Source organism: Myxocyprinus asiaticus, chromosome 20 (genome assembly GCF_019703515.2).
Source record: "Myxocyprinus asiaticus isolate MX2 ecotype Aquarium Trade chromosome 20, UBuf_Myxa_2, whole genome shotgun sequence".
Taxonomy (NCBI): Eukaryota; Metazoa; Chordata; class Actinopteri; order Cypriniformes; family Catostomidae; genus Myxocyprinus; species Myxocyprinus asiaticus.
The window spans coordinates 7,071,476-7,097,610 of NC_059363.1; the positions used below are offsets into that span (position 1 = coordinate 7,071,476).

At 37.2% G+C, this 26,135-nt stretch overlaps 1 protein-coding gene across 5 annotated transcripts in view; it reads right to left on the bottom strand.

Annotated features, from left to right (window-relative positions):
• LOC127411380 (EMILIN-1-like) overlaps positions 1-26,135 on the bottom strand; it is a 39,707-nt gene that overhangs the window by 6,581 nt on the left and 6,991 nt on the right. The window contains exons 1-3 of one of the 5 annotated variants that reach the window (XM_051646904.1): positions 5,310-5,395; positions 4,693-4,758; positions 2,480-2,602 (exon numbers count right to left, since the gene is read on the bottom strand). In XM_051646904.1, the coding sequence (XP_051502864.1) occupies positions 2,480-2,562 (83 nt within the window). In that variant the 5' untranslated portion in view covers positions 2,563-2,602; positions 4,693-4,758; positions 5,310-5,395. Of the gene's footprint in view, positions 1-2,479; positions 2,603-4,692; positions 4,763-5,309; positions 5,396-5,519; positions 6,595-9,907; positions 10,057-26,135 lie in introns of those variants that run through there. The other 4 variants (XM_051646902.1, XM_051646903.1, XM_051646905.1 and 1 more) reach the window with 4 other exon arrangements.

Consider the following 26,135-nt stretch of genomic DNA (forward strand, 5'->3'; position numbering starts at 1 on the left):
CCCCATTGAGAGCGAGAACCACTCATCGTGACCACGAGGAGGTTACCCCATGTGACTCTACCCTCCCTAGCAACCGGGCCAATTTGGTTGCTTAGTATACCTGGCTGGAGTCACTCAGTACACCCTGGATTCGAACTCTGACTCCAGGGGTGGTAGTCAGCGTCAATACTCACTGAGCTACCCAGGCCCCCCTTTGAGCAACATTCTTGAACAATAAAAAAAAAAAACTGTCCTGGCTGGTACACTCACTACCTTACAATTCACAATTATGTATATTGTTTAATATCTGGAACATTAAACGGCCATCACACATTAAACAAACTAATCCTTTGGGCATTTTTGGGAACAACTCTGTGTTGCAACATTCTCTCCGACAAATTAGTTTCTGACAATTCCCTGTTAGAGTGATACACATTACAAAGACATATGCTAGAGAAATTCAGACTTTATTGCATATGGTTAATATGATGTTTGCCTAAGAATGGAGGAAGATGTATATGTTTCAAAATTAATTCTCTGCACGTTAACTGACATATTCTTTTTTCATTTACATGTATGACTTTCTGTTGCACAGGCATTTGCTGCCCAGCTGTTTAAAGCTGAGTCTTGTACAATGAGGGGCAGGGCAGCAATATTAAAAACAGTGAACATTCTGTACAGATTTATCATGAATTACTTGAATTAAGCTTTAATTAAACAGAGCTAACATGAAGATTAACTGGAATATTACATTCTCTGGAGAAAATGTAAGTGGTGTTTGCCTATGCAAAACCTGCAGCCACAATGCTAGGGTGTTTTGGGTGGCTCTCAGCATGTTGCTAAGCAATATCTACAGTAAGGTGTTCTAAATGTGGTTGTTACCACATTCCTATGCGTTTGCTTGGGTGTTCTGGGTGGTTGCTAGGTTGTTACTAGGGTGTCTATGTGGTAACCTACTGGAAGAGCCCAACCCCTTTACAGTCTCTTTAATATTCTTGTCCCTAGATCCCTCCTACCCTAAGTCTATGGTATTTTTACCTGTTTTATCACCTGCCAGGTGTAATAGAACACCTCTCCTTTTAACCAGCCATACAATTTGAGTTATCACTAATGTCTGATGCACAACAAACAGTGTGGGATGAGATACGCATTAAAGCTTAAAACTTGGGGTTAGGGATTTGTTCAAATTTTACTAGAGAACTATTTAATGTTGCAATTCCGCCCAACAGTCAAGGTCTCAAGTTCAGTGTGTCATTCAAATGAACATATATTGAGTAATATATTAAGGTTAGCCTGGAACCCCAATCTGCGTTATCAAAAGGCAGAAAAGGAAACAATTAAAACATTTCTCTTTTCCCAAGACTATTGGTTACATTTCATAAGCCACTATATTCTTGTCTCCACACTCTGTTTGTTCCATGACCCCCGTGAGAAGAAAAGAGGAATAAAGGGGGTCACCCTTCTCCACAGGGTGAGTGCAAAAATAAGTGGTGGTATTTTAGTAGGTTTCAAGCCTAATTCCTGTGGTGCACTGGTTGTAGAGCTTGGAATGGTGTGCCACCTCATTCCACACATAGCACTGTGTGTGCTGAATCAAAAGGAGTTGGATTAAGCTTTTCCAGCTGGGAGTGAGTGTGTTGCCAGCAACTGGAAACCACCTCGCAACTGCACAAACTTTCTAACCCCGGTGTCCTCAAACTACATTCTGTTTCTCTCTTCATTTGTTGACACTAGGTTTACTATGTAAACAGCACGTTTTTAGTATTTCGTTTTGTTTAATGACTCAGGTTTCCAGTAAAATACAGATGTGGTATAGATTCTAGTGTCTATGTGTGTTATGATGATGTGATAGTTTTAAACATCTGTTTCCTGACTAATGTTGATGTAGCACATAATGGTTCCACTTATTTAGACTGCACTAAATAAAGGCTTGAAAAACATACTTGCTTTCAACCAAAATCCTCTGAATGATTTGAAGACTGATACAGGTTCATATATACGTGCATACATACTTAAGGCAAATAGCTGGAAAAAAGATACAAAACACAGATGGACTTTCTAACTGGTGCAAAACATCAAAAAGTGCAATACAGCAAAAGTGGCTGTTAACTGGCATTAAAGAAATAGCTCACCTAAAAATGAAAGTTTTATCATAATTTTCTCACCCTCACATTGTTACAAACCCATATGACTTTTTTTCTTCATCACAAAAAGATGTTAGGCACAATGACAACTTTAGTCACCAAACTCAACATTCACTTTCACTGCATATTTTCTTACAATGAAACTGAAAAGTGACTGCCTAACTATATTCTACAGAAGACAGAAAGTCATACTGGTTTGAACAACATGAATGTGATCAAATGATCAAAGAATTTTCACTTTTGGGTGAACTATTCCTTTAAACTAAATAACATACAACAAATGGTACACAACATTTAGAGATTAAGCATTTCAGATTGAGAGAACACATCCAATATGCATCTAAGGACATACTTACACTACAACACGAGGGCACTGAATGCCCCAGGAACATGGCTGATAATCAGGCTTCACGTAGGTCTCTACCCCATCCTCCACCATGCAGCTCACCGCCTTCGTCACCACATATGCACACCAGTTTCTGTAAAATAAACTCTTATGGTCAATAGTGTTACATATCAAATGTTTTTTTGTTTTTCCTGGCAAATTGGCAAACTCTAGGGGTGGTAGCCAGCGTCTTTTACCACTGAGCTACCCAGGCCCCCATGTTACTTATCAAATGTAACATTGTAGTTTTATAACAATGTATTATAAAGAAGTCTGTTAAAACATCTGGTTCAAAGCTAATGCTAATGCTAAACTAGCACTACTACGATCATATACAGTATGTAAGCCTACTGCTACCATTCACTGCTATACTCTGCTATAGTTTTCCAAACCTGAAAATGTGAAATGGGTTTTAAGCAGTGCAATCATCACATGGGAGCAACTAGTTACAGAAGCTAACCTTGACAACTGGAATTTGTTCTCAGATTTCACAATTTACGCTGTATCTTGGTTCACCTATTATGAAACCTAACTTATTTTAAGCCTTTTTGGTCAAACCAACATTTAAAGGCTTTTAAAGTGAATTAGCAATTACACTCATTTGACTTGATGAAATATAATAAATTCCACTACTAAGACTTGCAGCTGTACAGCTTTAACAACGTGAACTAATGGAGCCCTCCAAAAATAGTAGCAAATTTAGAGCACATTTCCCCCGTATGTGTCCTTAAACTTGAATTTGTGTTAAGATTTACAGTAATTCCCCGTCAGTTTGAATAGTCCTTAAGTCCCCTGGCCTCATAAATAAGCAGAAAGCTGCAAATAAATAGTCTCTAAATTCCCGAAGCCCCTGTCCCTCACAAACAAATGTCAACATGCTTTGGAATCAAGCCGTCACAATCTCTCTGCATGCTCTGGGAAATCAAACATCTGTTGGGCTTCACACTGGCTACAGTGAGATCGGGTTGGTCACTTTACTTCGCATCATTTGTGCCATCTTAGATTTCAGCCCTGTTTTGTTTTAGTCTACTAGTAAGGGAAACAAACTGTGCCGGTCTCCTGTGTGTGTGTGTGTAACGCAGATGCGGTTTGTCTTCAGTTGCAATAAAAGATTGCCTTCAGTGCACACAGGACTCATACTCTGTGTCTCTTTAGAATAAACCTACGGACAGTTTCCTGTCAAATGAAGCCTCTGTGACTAAGACTGTGAATTAGACTCCCAGTGCATTTAAATCATGTTAAACCAGACAATTATTCATACAGCTGCTCAAAAAAATAAAAAAGATTTCTTTTCATTAGGATTAAACTCAGTATGGATTCCACCAAGTCTGCCCCCTAGCAGTAGTTTAGTCTCTCTATAGATAAAATCACTGTATACAAACAAACGCTTGGCAGCAGTACTTCTGGGTTCTTTTAGGACCCCAGAAAAGACATGCTTTCAGTGGGCACTCCATTCAAATTGAGTTAAAAAAAAAAAAAAAAAAAGTGCTGTTAGTGGGGTTAAAACGCCACGTTGCATAAGATTATTTGAGATTTAGACTTCTTTTGATTTGTATTAGATTTTCATTGACATAGATTATGATTTTTCACTGATCATGATCATTTTTTTTCTGCTCTAATAAGACCCATTTGCCCCGCAGCTGATGTAGGTGGATTTGAACTTTCCACGATTGCAAACGGCTGTGTTTAATTTCCAAAATGCAACCACTGGCACAGAAATGATGCCAAAATTGATCTAACGATGCTGATCTCATATAAACAAGACAACCATGTAAGATCTAACGGGTAGAATCAGACCAAGTCTACACCGCCGCTGCATGTACTGGCTGTTTGTGAATGGATAGGCGAATAAAAATAATGTAATACTTCTGAAATATGTCTTTGCATTTATTTAAAAAAACAATAGGTAACTTATTCAATCAAAATTGGCTGTTAATAAAGGAATATTCCACATTCAATAAAAGTTAAGCTCCATCGACAGAATTTGTAGCAAAATGTTTACAACCATAAAAATGTATTAAAAAAAATTATATATATATATATATATATATATATATATATATATATATATATATATATATATATAAAGCAAAAGCCTGGGTTACATTGAGGCACTTACAATGGAAGTGACATAAACAATATATGTGTTAACAGGATTTTAGTATGAAAAAAATGCTTACTAACCTTTTCTGTGTAAAGTCATTTCCAATTTTACAAATTTGTTGCCACCACTACGTAATGCAGTAAACCCTAAAATGATCGTAAAAAATTATTTCACTTTACAGCTCAAATAATACACGAGTTTCAACAGATGAATTAATCTAAGTGCTTTTATAAAATTATAAGCTTTACATTTCTGCCTTTAAACCCTCCAAAAATTGACCCCATTTACTTCCATTGTAAGTGCATCACTGTAACATCGATTTTTTTTAAAGCAAAAAATGGCAATCAACATTAGCCTATGCTACAAATGCTGTGCATTGAGCTTGTATTGAAGCCAAAATATTACTTTAAGTATGAATACTGATAAAGTAACATTATTATTTAGTACTATATTTGGACCAGTAATTTAAGCAGTAAAAACACATGTTGTCATGGTAGATTTTATGCCACATTTCTCAGGCTGTAGTAGTGTGAAACATGTGACGATGTAGTTTAAAAGTTAAAAACAAACCTACGTATATATATATATATTTTTACTAAAAACCATAGATTTGCACATTATGATGTCCAAGGTTTTAAATTAACGCCCGCCAAATGTGGGTGAAAATCAACCGTGGTGGGTAACGCTGTCAACTCACTAGCCAATTTGGTATAAATCGAAGTTCTATCTGTAACGATGCAGGCCATCTATCTCAGGGATTCCCAACCGGCAGTACGTGTACCCCACGGGGTGCTCATTACATCTCAAAAACAGGTCAAAAAGGAAAGAGAATAGAGAGAGAAATTGCACAAATAAAGAACATCTTAAAGATTTACTTTTTTATTTAATCGCTTCTGCAGCAACCCACCGTTTGACTGACATGCGGCTTTGTGTGTGCACGCCTTACATCGGATGTACTCCAAGAGTGCTCATGGTGCCGATTTGTGGCTGAACGATCAAATACACTTTGAAATTCTGCCAAAATGCCTTTCTTGAAAGGCCTGGATGTAGGGAATCATACAGGAACGTTAGCCAGGCAAAGCTGTTCATGCATAGCGGAGGAAGAGAGAAGAAAGTTGAGGGAGAGTGTCCACTGCGAAATTCATTTCTGTGAATGACAGGGAGAGTGGGGCACAAACTAACGCAGGGCTAGTTGTAACACACATGGTTTAAAAGTTTCCACAAACACTGGTAAGGCGAAACTTCATTTGTTTACTTGTTGCCATATCAACACTGTGTAGAAAAAAATTGTGGCAAAATTTGGAAACAAAAAACTTTGGAAGATATCACGAAAATTTCAGTTTACAGTAGAAAAAAAGTAAAATTTCGCTTGAAATTTATCTCTAAGTGTTCTATTTTCATCTCTGTTTTTAGTGTTTATTCAAAACGAGGCAAACTTGGTATGAGTTTTGATCCAATTTTATATCAAATTTTTATATGGTCATGACTCATGTTACAATGTGGCCCGCCTATGGGGCACGTTGTAACATTTCACTTCACTTCTTTCCAAGTAGATGATGAAAAAACGATATGCTCTGTATTCATGAAACAAAACCACATATTTGTACCAGATGTGTAAAATTAATGTGAAAAAAGAAAATACTTTGAACCCCAAGTTTATTTACACCAACTTAAGAAAACCAAAAAGTGTTAGTTTGTGCCCTGCTCTCCCCCATGAAATACAAATTTAATATTAAATATACTTGAATCTTTAATTACATGGTTTATTTCTGAGATTTTGTTTTGGCTTGTAGAACTTCTGAATGGCTGGTAACTTAAAAATGTTCTAGCCAAAATGGCTGGTGAGTGAAAAAGTTAATTTCAAACCCTGAAGGAGAAAGTATTTTACAAATATTTAGTAACACAAACACCTAGTCTTTGTGTTTCTGACATCATAAATGCAAAGCATATTTTAGCATTAAAATGTATGATCATAGTTCTACATCCTAATATGTAAAAACATTATTCATGTTTGGCCAATATACTGTATATTTATTAAGATTATCCAACTTTTCTTGCAGTTTTACAGCTGACAATATCCTAAAAGGTCATTGTGATAGCCAATCAGCAACCAACTAATGACCCTTTGCCATTGGAACTGTATTATGCAATAAAGAGGAAGTTACGAAACCATTAGCCTGAGATGGAAACCACTTAATTTTCCCAAGACATGTTCCATGTGGACGCTCTTGACCAATACCACCTGACTCCAGCTTTGATTCCACATGGCCATCAGTGATTTATGGTGGATTTCCTGTCTCCCACAGCTGTACGGTACGCTCGCACATATTGCCAGCACAATTTCATGTTTTGGCCTTCCATACTAAACACAGATGGTGCTAGATCACACTATGACATCATGAAGTAGGCCGTGTTGGCTAAGTGAAAGGATGTTTCTGATGAATCACAAGAGAAAATGCAGTGTTTTGAGTAACTAGAACAAATCAAGTCAAGTTTCAAAGAACAGGTGCTATTTGATATCGCTATTACAGCTAAAAAATTCCACAACTATGTTTAGTAAAAGCTACCACCTTTCTTAAAGGAATAGTTCCCCCAAAAAGGAAAGTTTTGTCTTTATTAACTTACCCTCATATTGTTATAAATCTATATGCTATTATTTTTAAGTGGGACACAAAAGGAAAAATTTTGAAGAGACAGGTCTTTCCCATTCAACGACAGTTCATTAGTTCAGAGCTGCAAAATCAAAATAAATCTCTATAAGTTGTCTATATGATGTGTGACCTATAATCCAAGTCTTCTGAAGCCATACAATAGCCTTGAGTGAGAAACAGACCAAAAAATTGCCCTCAAGTGAGATCGAGAACCAGATCAGTTTGATTTGTGAACGAATCATTCAGTCTGATTTGTGAACTGGATCAACTGGTTCATTGGGAAAAAACTTGCTCAAAAGATCAATTCATTTATCAATCAGATGAGTGACTAATGACTTAAATTTGTGTCTCTTCCTCAAACAGAGCTCACCAGCAGCCATATCACCCTGCAGCTCTTGCCTGGTTATCCACTGAAGCTAAGCAGGGTTGAGCCTGGTCAATACCTGGATGGGAGACCACCTGGGGAAAATTAAGTTTGCTGCTGGAAGAGGTGTTAGTGAGGCCAGCAGGGGGTGCTCACCCTGTGGTCTGTGTGGGTCCTAATGCCCAAGTACAGTGATGGGGACACTGTACTGTAAAAAGATGTTAAACTGAGGTCCTGACTCTCAGTGGTCATTAAATATCCCTGGGCATTTTCTTGTAAAGAGTAGGGGTGTAATCCCAGTGTCCTGGTCAAATTGGCCCTTGTCAATCATGGCCTCCTAATAATCCCCTGTCATACATTTGCTCTATCACTCCACTTTCTCCTCTCCACCAACAGCTGGTGTTAGTGAGTGAACTGGTGCACTATGGCTGCCATTGGTGGTGGTTGAGGAGAGTACCCTGTTCACAATGTAAAGTGCTTTGAGTGTAATATCAGAAAAGAGCTATATAAATGTAACATTCATTCAGAACTATTATTATGGACTACTTTTATGGTAATTTTATGGTGCTTTTTGTCATTTGTGAAGCTTGAACTGTCATATGGAAAATACCTGCATTAATGGGATAGTTCACCCAAAAATATAAATTCTCTCATGATTTGTTCACCCTCCAGGCATCCCAGATGTGTATGACTTTATTTCTTCTGCAGAGCAGAAATTAAGATTTTTAGAAGAATATTTCAGCTCTGTAGGTCCTCACAATGCAAGTGAATGGGTGCCAAAATTTTAAAGCTCCAAAATCCACATAAAGGGAGCAAACAAGTAATCCATATGACTCCAGTGGTTAAATCCATATCTTCAGACACGGTATGATAGGTGTTGGTGAGAAACGAATACATTTTTAAGTCATTTTTTATCATAAATTCTCCTCTCTGCCCAGTAGGTGTTGATATGCATGGAGAATGTGAATCACCAAAAACAGAAGAAGAAGAGTGGGAAAGTTAAAATGGAGTAGAGATTGACTGAGCAGAGAGGAGAATTTATAGTAAAAAAGACTTAAGTATTGAGCTGTCTCTCACCTAAACCTATCATATCACTTCTGAAGATATGGATTTAACCACCAGAGTCTAACCCTTGAAGATACTCTCCTTTTGTGTTTCACAAAAGAAAAAAAAAACAGCATACAGGTTTGAAAAAGTAGGTTTAAGCTTTGGAGTAAATCATAACTTTATTTTGGGGTGAACTATTCCTTCGAGTGGAACAAACTAAGGTTTTGATTTTAGTGATCTAAATCTCACTTATGGTGTTACTGTAATTGGTGGATGATCCATTACTCAATAAAGAGCCCTCACAATAACATCACATGTAATGTTAGCTGCTTAAGATAGAAGCAGGGACATATTAACCACTGGGACGATTGGGCCGTTGCCCAGGGGCCTCTAAATCCAAAGGGCCCCAAGCTCTAAATCAATTATTTATTTATTTTTAGATATCTATTATAAATCCACGTAAATGTCAGCCTTGTATGAAATACCATTTGTTCGGCCGAATGCGTGTTGGACGACAGCAGCACGAGCACAGGCACTCGAGTGTGCGCTCAGGGAATCTGCGTCTCACAGGTGCAGCGTGTTTATTTGAAGGACTACAGAGAACAGCGTCTGATTTACAAAATGCTTCCAGACACAAAGATAAGGTGCAGTTTACCCTGGCTGTGTACAAAGATGAAGGTTTAAATTCATATAAGTGACAGAATTCGTGCAACAGTATAGAGGGACTTTAAAATGTTTAAGTCCTGCATGCATTTAATGTTTAATGATAAAGCAAAAGGTGCCTTAATACCTAAATATGTGCACGTAACCGTTTGTAATATTTGGTTTACCGAGAGAGTTCACAAACTGTTATTGTGTTATTTGTCGGGAGTCGGGAGTCGGGAGTCGGGAATAAAGAAGGTTTATTGCCATGGATGCGTAAAACACAATCTCAGATAGTAGGGAATAAAGTGCACAGTGAGCTATGAGCCTAAATAGCACAATACATAGTTCTTCAAATGATAAAATCACATTAAAGTTGAACAAAAATAATCTCTGTCACTGCCTGCAACATAGTAGGCCTTAATCAATGGAAAATGCGTAATTCTGCCCGGGCATGTTCATTTTCCATGAGGCAGCGAATGCTACAGATTATAAACCTCTTCGGGATGCTTTGATTTTGAAATAATTCAGAATTTAACTTGAGCAATTACTGTCTGCACATCAGAGCAAAAGGGGGAAAAATTGTCTTACCGTTTGTCAAGCGCAGAAACTTTGCCAGGTGAAAAACAATCTGGAATCATGTGTAACAGTCACATTAAGTCCTCTTTGCAACCTGAACTTCATCAGAATGTCGATTTGTGACACCAGCTCTGAAAAAGCTGGATGCAGCGCAACTAAATGTAAAACAGAACACAGGTGTCTCGAGATGCGTTTAGAAATATTAAAGTTCTTTTAAACTTAACAGTCTCTAAACAAATGCAAAGGTCCTGCTCGGCATGCTGAAAAAAGTGAGTTACGGGTCAATGATCAAAGACGTCTGTCCAGTGCGTGTTTACATGGCCTTGACGCACGTGTAAACAGCCCGTAACTCGCCCAATAGCCTACTTGAAAACTGACCCGAACCTGGCCCAAAACCTGTAGGTTTTTCGGGTACCGTCGGACACAGATCAGGTTGAAGACCTCTAAACATGTGCAGAATAACTGAATAGTGATTTTGGCATTTGAATACCATGCACATCCCTATTAATAATGCATGATTTTGGATCGGTTCATAATTATAATGTAGCCTACATATAACTGGCCGTGTAAGACTTTGCTCCAAACTTTTCTTCCATCAGTTTGAAAAATCCAACCAAATCTGGCAAGCGTCCTGTAAAAGTGAACGTAGTCAATTAACACGTCATGGGGGGCCTCCGTGGTGTACTGTCCCATGGGCCTCTCATTTCTTAATCCATCTTTGGCTAGAAGCTTTCTAGGTTTAAAGATTGTGAAGAAGTTGTCAGGCTGTTTCAGCTCACCAGTATTTGTTTTTCAACTGTTGATTGGTGTGGACCAGACCACAGTATTTCCAGGCCTCCACGGCCAGCCGTGAATGATCCACATTCTTAGCGCATTCGTCATGCAGAATATTCATCTCTGGCTCGCTTTCATCAAACTCTCATAAAGCTCTTGACTTACTGAGACACTCAACATGTTTTAGCTCCAAAAAGAATGGAAAATATAAGAGAGGACAGATAAATGGACAGAAAAGTACATTTGGCAATGGTTAAACTGATTTGAACAAATGAGAGTTGATTCCAAAATACAAAAAGCCCCCACCCCAAATCATATTCATATTTTTCCATCACATCATTCTATTTTCCAAAAATAAAAATAAACGACTTTACAGTCATAACAGTCTGCAGGCATAACAGGCTGATTTGCAATGAGTTCCAGCATCATTCACTCTGAGCGTACAGTAAGCAGTCCTGTATAAATAGCTTAAAACATTGTCTTAAAGTTATGGCACAGAAAGCTGGCAACTGAAATGAAATGCAAGCACACACAAGCACTCACATAAACAACTGTGCCTACGGTTGCACAAGTAGTTAATAAAACAAAGGGTACAAAAGAGAAAGCAATATGAAATATGTACCCAAAACAGACCTACAAAATATAGGCTATATAATTGAATGTATCTGTAGATGTTAGCCAGCTACAGGCCCGGTTCCAGATCAAAATCACTGATTTACAATTTTTTTAATAGATTCAATCATGTTTAAATGCTACTTAAAACAATGTAAAGAAAAGTTTTTTCATGTACAAAACATTTATTGCTTCATTTGTTTTTCACATGATCTGTTGCTGAAAATGACATCAAAATGCTGCTCCTGCAGATTAGGACATACATCGATGCAGCATTTTGTGTGTTCACAAAATAAAGGCTAGTAAAACTGAATAAAGGCTGAATATAATTATGAATTGTTTATTTTATCATACTTCAGTGCAGTGGTAATTTAGTATTCAATTTAACACTCTACATCAGGAGTCTGGTTTAATAGTAAAATAAAATATTCGGATATTATAGATTCTAAAAGCTTATTTGAATGTTTGCCGCAACGTTGTTTTATTCTGAAAACATTATCAACCCATTTACACGCTCATGGGTCATCATGTGGGTCTCGTCAATGGTTTGTTTGGCATCACATTCAGCACACAACTGAATAAAACAGGCTGCATGACTATTATAAATGATTACTGCCAGAGTAACATTCGCATGTGTGAGGGACTTCAGCATTTTACAAATAACACAAAGAACAAACATTTTCCTCTCTCGCTTGGTTCTGCCTGCGTGTCCCCTCCGTGAGCAAATGATGTAAAGATCTATTGGGTTTTTACTAAAGTTCATCACTGAAAAGGTTTGCTCGCAGATTCGCACTAAACAGCACACGCAGCCTCACGAATGGACACGGAGTGGCTGCATCACACTTTTCTTTGAGCAGAATATTGCACTATTGAGCACTAAGTTTTTAATTTTATTTTGTCAAAGAGGAGAGAGAGCACGCACACGCGCATAAAACAAAATATTTCCTATTTGTGCATGTATAAATCTCTGATTGGGGTGTTGCATCTACTATCTGGCAACCCTGAGCATATTATTTACATAGGAATTGCCATGTGTAAGGAGCCACGTAGTATCATTTTGCAAATATATGGACCCAGTCACTAAATTTTCATGAGATCAAGCTTTAAATTTAAATTTCAAAATGTACAGGAAACATCAAACTCTTTCCATCTCTCTGTATCTCTCACACACTCTGTTCTCTAATTATCTGTCAGACAAGTGATCTAATCCAGTGTAGAGTATCTGGCGTATGGATACAGTCACGTCTTTGTTCTTCATTACTGCTGAAAACAGTCCTTTCCGATTATATTCTCAATAAGGACAGCAATTGCTGCTCCCAGGACAGATATTACATCAATTAATGTAGCGGTTGTGATGGAGAAACATTCAAGAGAAGAATGTCAGCCTTCATACACTCACGATCACAGATCCACTCAAGAGATTCAAAATACGGACATAAAACATTATTCAACCGCATATTCTGCATGTCTAACTGTCCAGTGCCACACTGTATTGTGATAAATGTGTATGTGTAAATGGTTGTACATGTGTACTACAAGCTCTTGGTCCAGAATCCTATGATATCATTTCATGGCCCTTCTCCAGTAAACAATGAACAATGAATGGAATACAATTAGTCTGTAATCTAGGGGGCAATTTAACACGGAAGAAACTCATTTCACTGTATCAACTGTACTAAACTGAACTACTCCTAATTTATCTTACACCATTCTCTGAACCAGATCTTATGAATCTTGTATTATGTACACTGATGGATATCTTGTTGAAGTCTTTGTCATAGGTGTTTGTTCATTAATCATAATATGCAATTTGTTAAACAGAGTTATCGCAGAGACTATTTAGCATACATTGGTATGCACTACTTTCCCAAACTCTATATAAATGCTGCTCCATAGGAACTGTTCAGCTCTGGCCTGCTCTTAATACAGTCATGTCACCTCAAATATTTTTCAGTTCTTGGACTTAATGGTTCTTATAAGAACAGCTGCTGACTGGAGGTGCAGTAATTCTGGTGCAAATGCAGAGCCAATGTCCCCCACCATTTATAAACCCTCTGAGATGTGACCGTAGGGCCTGCTGGTCTCCTCTCCTGCCTGGCTTACTGATTGATACAGATATGTTTACACAGAGTAATAGAGCAAAGGCTAGTGGCTACTCACCAGGTTGGGCGGCTCCTATTCTCTCAGTGTGTTCGCTTGCAGAAGATGACATCATGCAAAACTAGCTGCCTCATGTTTTTAAGCATGACTTAAAAGCACCCCCTTTTTGATTTATGTAAAAGTACAAACAACAACAATGGCCTCTTGTAACATTATGGGTTATGTGCACTGTAGTCTCATGTAATAAGAATATGCAGTAATTTGTACTAGATGGTGGAATCGTAAGATATCGTACGACTTGGCTTGTACAAAAAGGTACGACTTTTATTCCCATAGAGACCAACCAAACAAACAGAATTTCAAATCGATAAAATACAGGAATAAAAATTAAGCTAGCCTCCTATAGTATATTTTAAAAAAATAGTAATTTTCATGTGATTCCTTACGATTTCGCCATCTCTTACCAATGATTACAACTTGTCATGAGATTAGGTTGGTTATGTGGCTCTCTTTAGTAATTGTAAATAGTTAAAATTTGGGGTATAGTTTGTTCATCCAAAACGGAAAATTATTTCGACATATATTCACCCTCATTTTGCTCCAAATTTGAACGATTTTGTTTCTTATGTGGAACACAAAAGGAAACATTTGTAAGAATCTTAACACTACTCTTTTCCATTCAACAACTGAATGAACAGACCAAAATTAAAGTTCATTAGTTCACAAGTTGTAATGTAATCCTGCCATGAGGATAATGTAAAAGTGTTGGCTCGCTGTCCCTGGAGGAGGGCTCGAGGCTTGACCCGAGCTCGAATACCCCCCGGACTTGTTGAGTTATTAATGAATAGATGGGAGAAGTTGGGGTGGTGGAGGGATGCTGGAGGAATCGTCACAGCATGGATGTTAGCAGCTGTTTATATATGCTTACTCTGGCCATGTGATTGGTTGGATTAATTGAACATGCTCCTCCCGAACTTTGTTGTGAAACTCCATTTGTTATTCACTGAAACTCTTCCCCTCTGAAGTTCTGTAATCACATTACAGTCCATGTTCAGACCGTGTTCATTTTTGTAATTGTGTGCCGACGCATTATGCGACATTTGTTGTTATTGACAACAAACGCCATTGGTTCTTGATCTTGGTATAACATCTTATATTTCAGTCTGTTCCTAACACAAAGACTTTATAGGGATAGTTCAACCAAAAATGAACTTTCCTGCATGTTTTTCAAACATATGACTTTCTTTCTTATGTGGAACCCAAAAAAGAAATGTCAGGCAGAATGTTAATCTCAATCACCATTCACTTGCATTGCATATTTGTTTTTTGGTTTTTTTCCATACAGTGAAAGTAAAGGGTAACTGAGGCTGTCATTCTGCCCAACAAGATCTTTTTGTGTTCCACTGAGGAAAGAAAGTCGTACAGGTTTTAAAGAACATGAGCGTGAGTAAATGGACAGAATTTTCATTTTTGGGTGAACTATCCCTTTAGATATAAAGAGATGTATAGACTTCTTTTATGATTTTCTTTCGGGGTTTTTGTCCTTTTTTGGAGCTTTTCATGAGTGGTCACTATGTAGTATTGGTTTATGGAAATGAGCTGTGTGTAGCTTCTTTAAAAATTCTCCTTTAGTGTTCCACAGAAAGAAAAATAACAGTACGGCTTTGGATAATGTTAGAATGTTCATTTTTTGGATGAACTACTCCTTTAATAAGGTGCAGAAATGATAATTGTGGCTTTGGGTATTATACAAGGTAATTACACATCCATCAGTTTCGTGCCTCTGCATACTTGGTTTTGAATACATAATGAAACACCCTGTCAAGCCATACAAAGAAAGGAAGAGACAGAGTGTGTTGAGAAAAACGACAGCAAAAGAGATCAGGAGATCAATGGAATTCTTTTGATATTAAACTCCATAATAACACACAATGATATAAAACTCCCTCTTGTTGTACTAAACACCCGGCCATTTTCACATCCTGTGCTTCAGCACCATAGACAAAGGCCCAATCATCATGAGCTCTACTCATCTACTGTTCTTCCCTTTTTCCTGTGTTCTACCACACATCTTACCCTTGGAGTGACCCTGCATGCCGCCCATGCACGCACCACACGCCATGACCCCTGACCTCAGCAACAGGAAGTGGTCAGAGCAGCTGGTCTGTCACTGGCTGTGTTCGAAACCTAAGTCAACGACTTAACAGGCAACATTTGTGTATGGTAACTCCTAAGGAAACTGGTTTCAGAAAGACTTCCAATGCACAATTAATGATCTAAAACAAATGCTTTTGAGCTTTAAAGATAACCAAGCAAATATTTAGAGACTACAATGCTTTATTTCTCAGTAGAGTCGAAAAACATGTACAGTAATTAATTAATCTAATCTTTTCAACCACTCCATCAGAAACCATTTTCATTCTTTCCACCAAACCACAGCACTGGCTAGACCAACACAAAACCGTCTAAAACCAGTCTAGACCACCATGGATTCTTCTGTATACTGCCTGTGAATGCAACATTTTTCAACATTAGAACACAGCCACTGTGGCTGTACAGACATCCTGTTTTACAGCCTTGCCTATTTGTCTCTCTCCAGGAGGTGCCACATGCCCGTCTGACTGTCTCTTCAATCAGCAACGTCAGCAGGGTGAGATGAGGGCGTTTGGCCGGAAGGCACGTCTATGCCTAGTTCAGCCCAACTGTGTCCACACTAAATCACTGATACTGTGATACAATACCAAAACTGATTCACATGCACAATACTGATATCGTTGGGCATAGCATGAATGTGCAGCACGTTGTTGTTGTTGCCAATGGATTCAATCTCCATTTACAAACATCACCGAAATGCAATCATGGAGTATCGTGTGGAAACAGCGCTCAATTACGGCTGTTTTCACAAAAGATGAGGCAGTTCTTTCCAACACAGCAATTTGAGATTCGACTGCTGCCTGTACACAAACTCACATCTGTTACGCTGCAAGCGAACACTGAGTCTGCATATGCAACTTTAAAAACTAAAAATGGTTGTAATACTTTCTTGGAACAGCTTTTGAGAAATTAAAATCATTGTTGAGTCATATGCAGCTGAAAACGTTTGACAATATTAAAGGGAAAGTTCAGCCAAAAATGAACGTTATCATTTACTCACCCTCATGTATTTCCAAACCCATATCATTTTCTTTATTCCATAAAACACAAAAGGAGTTATCTAGCACAGAGGTTTTCAAACTGGGGTCCAGGGAACCCCAGGAGGCTACAAAGGGATGCTGGGGGTCCGTAAAACAATTCCAGAGAAAACAATTGAAAATAATGTAAAAATTAAAATAAATAAATAAGGACATAAATAAATAAACATTTGCAGAATTGTACAATTATTACCAGTATCAGTCAGCTCTCTTAAGACTAAAAATACATTTCAATTTAATTTAATTACAAATATTTTTCTTGAGGTTTATACAGTAACATATTTGGCAGAAATAAAAAACGCTTTTAATGTATTTAATATTTTCCATATAATATATTTTTTTATTTTACTGTACAATTATTTACTATTGCAAACAACATTATGTCTTTATAATACCAAGCTTACTATTATTCTCATTCAATATAAATCAGTCTTTATACATGAAAATATATAGCTGCCTTTATATTTTAGGAAGGGGGTCCCTTGCAAGGGGATCATCATATTTGGTGGTCCTTGACATTCAAAAAGTTTTAAAACCCCTGATCTAGCAGAATGTTAGCCTCAGTCACCATTCACTTTCATTGTTTGGCAAAAAGATGGAATGAAAGTGAATGGTGACTGAGCTAAGATTGTGCATATGAGCTAACATCTTTTCTTTTTCATGGAAGATAGAAAGTCATATGTATGAATATATGATCACAAAATTTTCATTTTTTAACACTGAAAAAAAAAAAAGACACATCAGCTTAACTATTATAATGTGCTTTAGCAAAAAAGAAAAAGTCAAGCTTTATTTAATCTAAAATACACGTTCCTTTTGCAACTCTTCCAAAATATATTATATCTAGACTGATTTTTTCATGACCTCCTTAAAGCAGAGGTGTACAAAAAAAATAAATAATCACACACTGTGCCAGAATACATCCAGAAACACCATTAACAGCTGTCCCATTAACCCTCACTCTTATCTGCTTGGGACAATATATTGGATATTCTTAGCATTCACGTCCCATTTTATTCCACATACTGATTTTTAGATAAGCCGTTCTGTTATGATTACCCTTAAAAGCAATGCACTAGCGAATGTCAGGTCACTCTTTTACTGTACGGGCCACATATTTGATGTTGGAAGGGCAAGCTCGTGGGAAACGTTTTTCCTTGTGGTTATACTGTAACTCGCTCCCTTTACAGTGAAGCGGTCTCTGCAGGGGACTGACCACAGCAGCACTTCTATGGCATCTCAGCTTGGAACGCAAATGAAGCGAAAGAGGGGGGAGCATGTCTTCTAAGAAGACATACTACAGATGTGGCCTACACATGCCAGGAGAGAAGCCTTCTCTTAAGATGTTTGGACATTCATGCCCTTTTTGGGTTTAATCTGTGTTTGGACACTCAAACAGATGAGATACGTTCAGATTTCAGGGTTTGTATTTATTTTAGAAGAAATAATTTATTGGTAGTGACTTAACCTTTAAAAATCTAAACTTTAAAAGGTCATGTGTGGAGTTTAATATGCAGAGACAACTATAAGTAAGCCATTCGTAGGTTAATTCTATGAAAAGTGTAAACACTGTGGCTGCTATCGACCAGTAGGGTTAGTTTAAGGCAGGACTAACTCTTTGACCAACCAATGAAAGACAGGGGTGTGTTCAGGAAACCTGTTTTTGTTATTCTATTTGGTGGGTCAGTGACATCACGCTCATTTTTTGTGTCCAGATCTATCTAATTATTCAAAAATACATTAAAAATGCAATTCACGCAAAAGAATGACTTAATGAATTTCAATTAAAGTCACTGATATATTTTTCTGGGGCCCAAAGCAAAATTCTGGAAAAAATAAATGTTGGCATGAGTACAGTGCAGAATAATCTATTATTATATGTCTTTAAAAAAAAAAGCTGTGAAACAATTTTGTTTTAAAATATGACTGCTATTTTAAAATAAAACTTTTGTCCACCATATCAAAGTCAGGTTATGTAACCAACATGTAGCCATTATGCTGTCAAGTGCCAAAAAAAAAAAAAAAAAAAATCTGATATTTCGACTTTTTTATTTATTTCTTTATTTTGAAAAGGCACATTTTGTTCTGTTCATATGGCGTAACCATGAGATTTTCTTAATATCCTTGACTCAAAAATTTATGATATTTGTAAAAACAAAATATATATTTTTTACCTTGAACATTTTTTTAGTAAGTGTACACTCTCATGTACTAACAGTGCAAGGCAAGTAATTTACCTTTTATTTGATGGTTACACCGCATTTCGTTATGAAGTTTTAAAATCAAGGTTAATAATACTACATCAGGAGACCAAGTTTTAACTCCCATTGTTTGTTCTCTTACTTCTTGTTGTCTTGATTAACTTTGTAGTCATTGTAAATTAATTCCACTCTGGATATGAATAGATTTAACATCCATCTTCACATTTTCACAAGGAAAAACACTTTTCCATGCAGTTTCTCAAGGAATTACATGCACTTTAAAATTTGAGTCATCAAATCAAGAGTCTGTTAAAGGGGTAGTCAAAAAAAAAAAGAAAAAATAATAATCCTGTCATAATTTACTCACCTTCATGTTATTCCAAACCTGAATGATTTTTCCCCCTGCTGAACACAAAAATGAGAAACTTTAAAGGATGTCCCATTTGCTGATTTCAATACAATGGCAGTTGATAGTTATTTACTTTAAAGTTTAAAAAAGGACCCAAAAGTGTATTAGAAGTAGTCCATGCAACTCATGCATCATATTCCAAATCTTCTGAAGGCTGTTGTGTTGATGAGAAACAAGCCCAAATTTAAGGTATTTTACTCTGAAAATCTTGCCTTCCTGTGCACGTCCATGAGTGAAAAGCAAAAGCAAAAACAGCGCAAGTTGTCGCATGAACACATGACTTCAATTCCATTTTGTTTTTCACCAAAACCTATAGTAGGTCTTCAGAAGACTTGGTATATGATGCACGAGTCAAATGGATTAGTGTTATGACACTTTGGGTAATCTTGATGCTAAAGTGAGTTACTAAAAACTTCCATTGTATTGAAATCAGAAGAAAGTCATAAGGGGTTGGAATGACATGAGGGTGAGTAAATAATGACACAATTTTCATTTTCGGGTGAACTATCCATTTAACTTATTTTACTTCAACATCATGCTAATGGGACTGTTAAGAAGCTGTTGTACACACTTTCTTCAGAAAATGTAAAAATCTAATTTGGCTGATATACAGTATGTTGCTGTCCTTTCCACATTTCCAGCTAAAGTGAGCCTTAAAATAATGTTTAGACATGCCAGTCTTTGTACAGCTTCTGCTCAGTCACGACTGTAGCAGTGTAACAAGAGAAGTTGAAATATTTATTGCATGTATATGACTCTATATTAAACATTCTTTAGAAAATAAAGATAATCTAACTCTAATCACTGCTATAAGACCAAACTACACACAGAGAGCAAGCAAAGCTAATAGGTCTGCTACAATCATATTCAAGCTTGTCTTCCAGAAGCAATCATTCATGACACTGACATTTCGGCATGTCCGAATATCTGTTATTCTCCAATGCTACTTTCTCCCATGTCATACACAAACTTGTTCACAGGAAGCACTTTGCATATTAGAGGTGCTTCCAGAACGAGCCATCTACTACAGGAAGTTCCTCTCGGTGTGAAGGGGCCACTATATGAGTATGGGCTTCCTGCCTGCCTGTGAGGGTGTGGGGTGGTCTGGATCAGCCCAAGACTGACAGGCACTGCCACAGGCAGCTCTTGGCTTCACATGCACTGCCACATCTTCAAAAAGCCCAGGTCAAGGGCCTGGAACTTTCCATTCATTGAGGGTTTACTTAAACCTTCTCGGGAAACCAGGACAAATCGCAAAATGAAACAGCTAGGGCGTACTAAGGATGACTCACCATCAAATAAGACCTGACAGATTAAAAAGGGACAAACAGTGGCCTCTAAAGCAAGGAGCATGAACGAAGAATGGATGAATGAGCACTAAAAAGCAGTGGTTCTCAAACAGTTTTGCTTCAGGACATCAAGGACATCAAGTGGGGAACCAACACAGCTCCAAAAGTTGTTTCATTTTACCCTGTGTTTTTTGTTCATGGTTTACATGGAGGGCATGGAACGCAACCTGTCCACGTTAATTGGATGCACATCCTTTAAAATCAACAACAAAAGATAGGGAGGGAATTTATTTATTTATTTATTTTTAAAATTCCGTTCAATCACAAACATTTTTTTGCATTCCCTCACAATAATTTGCATTCCTTTGCAATACGTTTTGTGTTCCCTTGCCAAACCTTTATCCATTCTTCCCCAAAAAATAACTATGGTTTTATTACAGTAACCAAAGTTCAACTACGGTACTTGTAGTAAAATCATAGTAACCATAAAATGTACTATGGTTTTAATATAGTAGCAATATTTTAACCATGATATTTGAAGTAAAACCATAGTAATAAGAAAGGTAAACCAAAACGAAGCCAATTCTCAGAGAGAGAGAGAGAGAAAACAAGTGAAATGATCCAGCGGGGGCGCCAAAAACAAGTGAAATTAAGTTGTAATCAGATGGGGTTTGTAAGTTGAATTTTAGATGGATGTTTTAATTGGTAAAACATACTTTCTTAACCTAAAACTTTAGCCTAAACCTAACCAATAGTGTCCTAAAAGATAAATGAGAGGTAAACAAAAAAAAATTCCTCACCCTTAACCAACGCCTTAACCTAACCGATAGTGTTTTAAAAGAAAATTCAACAAGAAAAGCAAATTCTTTACTAAAGCAACCACGTCATTTCCTGTTGCTTTTATGTCACTTTGGTTTTACTTTCACTTTTGAGTCCTTGGCTGGGCTCGACCGCAGTCTTTGGAGTCCAACACTCTCTCAGGTGAGCTTCCGCACAAGCTAATCACATTGGAATAGGTGTGTAAATGTAGGTGAGTCTGTAATACAAGCGTTAAAATTTAACGTTTTTTAAATGATACGTTACAGTAAAAGTGTTTCTATATCATAACATAGCAGAGTTTGAGTTAAAAGAAGAGTTTATAAAGTCATAATTAGCCGTTGTAGTCGTGATTTCTGTGACAGTGAATAAAACACGAGGAAACTGCAGCAAAACGTAGAAAGCGGCACATAAAAATCATTTAGTTAACGTTCATTCTATGAGACTACGTTGCAGTTTTCGTAAGGGTATGTTTTTGTATGAACTACTGTATTAATTTAACTAATTAACAATGGTAATTATATTAAAACTGTAGTAACCAAGATTTTTTCTTTTTCTTTTTTAGGCAGAATAATTATATTTCCATAGTTTTGGTTTTCCTGTATTATTACTATAGTTTCACTACAAATATGGTTAAAATATAGTTACTGTAGTAAAACCATTGTTAATTTTCATAAGGGATGGATAAAGCTATTACAAGAGAACCCAAAATAATTCAGAGGGAACGCAAAACTTATTTTAAAGATACATAAAACGATTGCGTAGGAACGCAACACTGGGAGGGAATGCCAACCTTTTTGTGAGCGAACGCAATCTATTGAGAGGGAAGGCAAACTCGCAAAGGAATAAATTCCCTCCCTGACCTCTAAGGGGCTACATAGTGAAGTCTTTTCTCCTCCCTTAACATTTTTTTATAAGAAAGGGATAATGTACAGTCAGCCAGCTGTTATTGCAAAATAAACCCCGACAGGGTTTTCAGGCTGATCATCTTGTATGAGCCTGAAGGGGTTAATTTTGCGATAACAACTGGCTTCACTGCTACTAACTAAATAAATAAATACATGGACATAAAATATTTATTTGCGATGAAATTATGTAATTATGTGAGAAGAAAGTAATCGCTGAACAGCTGAAATCCACCTCCGGTTGGTGTTTATTTTGTAATTGATGACCGTCTGACTGCTCATTATGCATCTTATTACAAGGCTTCTTGCCAATAAATAAATAAATGCACATGAAACATTGATTTGAGTTGAAATTATTTTATCAGCTTACTTTTAGAGATTGCACAATGATCCGAGAAGCAGGACATTTGTCTCGCAAATACCCAGATGAGTAGATGAGAGAAATATCAGGCCGCTAGATGGTGCCATTGACCAATCAGAATGGAGGATTCCAGAAAGCCGTGTAATAAGCCTTTTTATTTTGTTATCCTAACTGTGCACGATTACAGTCTATAGTTAGTTGCATTTAATTATCTGCATTTTGCATCGTTTTGCCCTGTCCCTATCAGAACAGATCTCAGTCATATTTTTTGGTCGCGATGCACCAGTCGAGAACCACTGTATAGTAGGGGTGTGATGAGATCTCGTGCCACGAGATCTCACGAAATTAAAACGTGACGATATCTCTCGTTAAGGTGAAAAGCTGTCTCACGATATCAGCATGACAGAGTGTGAGGGTGAAATTAGCATAGAAGATGCCCCCGCCACTTTTAAATCGTTTGTGTGGCAGCATTTTAAGAACCCGGTGGAAACAATAAACGGCGACAGACTGACAGACAAGACACGAACAAAGGCTGTGTCTCGTTTGGAAGGCTGCGTCCTCCGGAGGCTGTGTCGCATTTGTCGGCCGCATACGTCATCGAGGCTGTCCCGTTTAATTTTTTTTTCGAGACAGCCTCAATGACGTATGCGGCCGACAAATGTGACCTCTGGAGGATGCAGCCTTCCAAACGAGACACAGCCAATATGAATAAAAGACTATTTGATGACATTACTATTATCCTAAAATGTGAAAAAAAAAATATATATAATAAAGAATGAATAAGTGTTTCAAAACTTTTGACCGGTAGTGTATATAGTGTTAAAATATCATCTCGTCTCGTTCTCGTGAACCCAGTATCGTGTATCGTCTCGTCTCATGCGCTAAGTGTATCGTCACACCCCTACTGCTTAGAGGACAAAAAGGATGGCTCTGAATTTTGCCTGAAAAAAAAAAAAAAAACTAGGAAACTAAGAAAATGCTGAGTGCAAAACTCACCGCCACGGTGTTTGGGTGTTGTGGGTGGTTGCCAGGGCATTGCAGTGTGGTTGCTTACCTGCTTAAGACAAAAGTGCTCACCCCAAAGTCTCAATGATTTTTTGGTCTCTAGATTAGAATATCGTGAGTAAATCTATGGGATTTATTCACCAATCTTATTGTCCACAAAGCGAAAATCGTAAGCCTGATCGCTAAGGAAAATAATGGCATGCATATTCTCAATAAGTCGTGTGATTTACGATGAGTTACACTGCAAAATGTAATATTTAAGGCAGTGCTCGAAGTGGGGTGGTACGCAGTACCTGCAATTCTATAATTTACTCTACAGAGTACCGGCAGTTTTTCTTGTGTACCACCACTTCTCAGAGTCTTCCGGTACGATGTAATGTTTTTATGTAATGTAAGTCAGTGAAGCGTTGAGGCCCGCCAATCACTTTTATCTGACCTTCCAAATGATTTTGATAAAATCACGGTAAACAACCAAACGCTCTCTGAGCAAAACTCAGCGGTGAGTTTAACAACACTCAACATGTGCAACAGCATCGGCGCTCGTCAAGCTATCCGTAGTCCAGTTCTGGAGGTTAAGCTTAGTTCAGTTTCACTCTTCTCCAAAACATAAACCAGCAACTTTTGGGTGAGTACATTTTATCACGTCTTATTCACTCAAATGTATTTATGCAAATTGCTTAGCTGCTGGGTTTAGTCAAAACTACAGACTGTAACAAGAGATGTCAGTTCATATGCACAACATTTTTTCACAACAGGCAAAACGATGACCTTGAAGCGAACCTTCAAAGAAAATACACAGGAAAATGTGCTTTTATTCTCCATTCTTTATTGTAGTGCTCGTAAAAAGATTATGTGAATTATCATTGAACTTGCCTATGCATATATCCTGACAGTGTTTGGTTCTACATCGTTCTCAAACCTGAACATCATCAAATCAGTTTGTTCACCATTTTTAATGATTATTATCTGCACAATGGGAGGATAATAACAAATTTAAAAAGGAAAAACAGACAAAAAGCTCTTTTTCAGTTTTAGGCTACATTTATTTTGTGTAAAAAGACAGTTCTATATTAGATATTGTGTGTTATCAAAGATACAGACTTGAGCAAATCTAAATATTCAGTTTTCATAAACAATAACCCTACTTTGTATGTTTTTATTTTCAAAGTAAAGCTAATCAAAACCTATTTGTTAGTTGAGGATGTAAGGTCATATTTGTTCTTCAGCCAGATCTTAAGAAGGAATTTATGGCCAGACCTTGAAAATGTTATTTAAATACCTCTTTTAATGTAATTAAATACTATTTTAACACATTATTAACCATTTTGTTTTTACATGTTAACATGTTAGTTACAATAAAAGTGTTAGGTAAGATAAATACGGATAAAAATGTTTGGCCCCAGTTCAGTTTATAAACCCCGAGATTATTTACTTATTTTTAAATAAACATGTTGTGAACAAAAACAGTCTCAGAGTATGTTTTATCCCCCAAAGGTCAATAGGATCTTGCAAAACAAGCCCATTTGCTAAATTAAACTCATAAAAATGACTAATGAACAAAGTCTTTCCTTTACAGCCCCCCATTAGTCTTTGGTGTATTGCAAAAAATAGATCAAAGGAACACCAATTTTTCATTATCCAGTTAAGAGGGCTCTTTAATTCTGCCAGTATCTTATCAGCCATGTGGGCATAGTGATACTAACAGAGCTTTGAACACTGTCCCTTTGCGGAGGTGTCCTGTTTGGGGAAAAAACTGATAGCTGCAAACCTATATCTGACAGACCACATTCTCAAATTCAGACAGGAACTCCATAGACCATCTAAAGCATATTGCACACATAATTGGCAAAATCATCAGAGATTGTGGTCTCTTCCTGATTTAGTGGGTAGACCTTGACCAGAATAAGCTATTATGTGGGCCAGACTTTATGCAGAATGTCGAAATTACCTTTCACTAGACCTTAACCTCAGTAGAAGTAAACTATTCAATTAATAAGTCAATGGAGCTAATCCAAAGCTATGACATTTTTTATTATTCTGCCAAAGTCCAGATTACTAGTCGCCTCAAGAAAACTACATGCCAGCACAGTTCAGTTGTCTGTCAGCATTAAACTTTGTAGGAAATATATGTAAGATGGCCCTTGTCAATGTGGACGTCCAGTCTTCAGGGCATGAACCAAAGCTTGTCTCACATGATTTCCTGGACAGCAGAGGATACAACGTTCAGGCTTGGACTTTTGACTTCTGGTTTGGCAGAAAAGGGCTCCAATTTTAGGACTGCATGTGCAAATCAGCAGAATTTACTTCTAAAATGTAGGGACACCAAAGTACAACCCAAACCATGTCTTTTAAATTCACACATTATCCATTTCGCAAGGATAATAATCTAGTGCAAGGCAATATTATTACACTGTACTGTTCGTCCAGGAAGACAATAGCAACACATGGGCAGAGATGAGCACTGGCTTTTGTAAAATATGTCATTGATTAAATAAAATTCATTTATAGACTTCTTCCATGTAACCATTCCAAACTCAAGTTGAGAATGAGATTATATTCAAAACTGATTAACTTTTG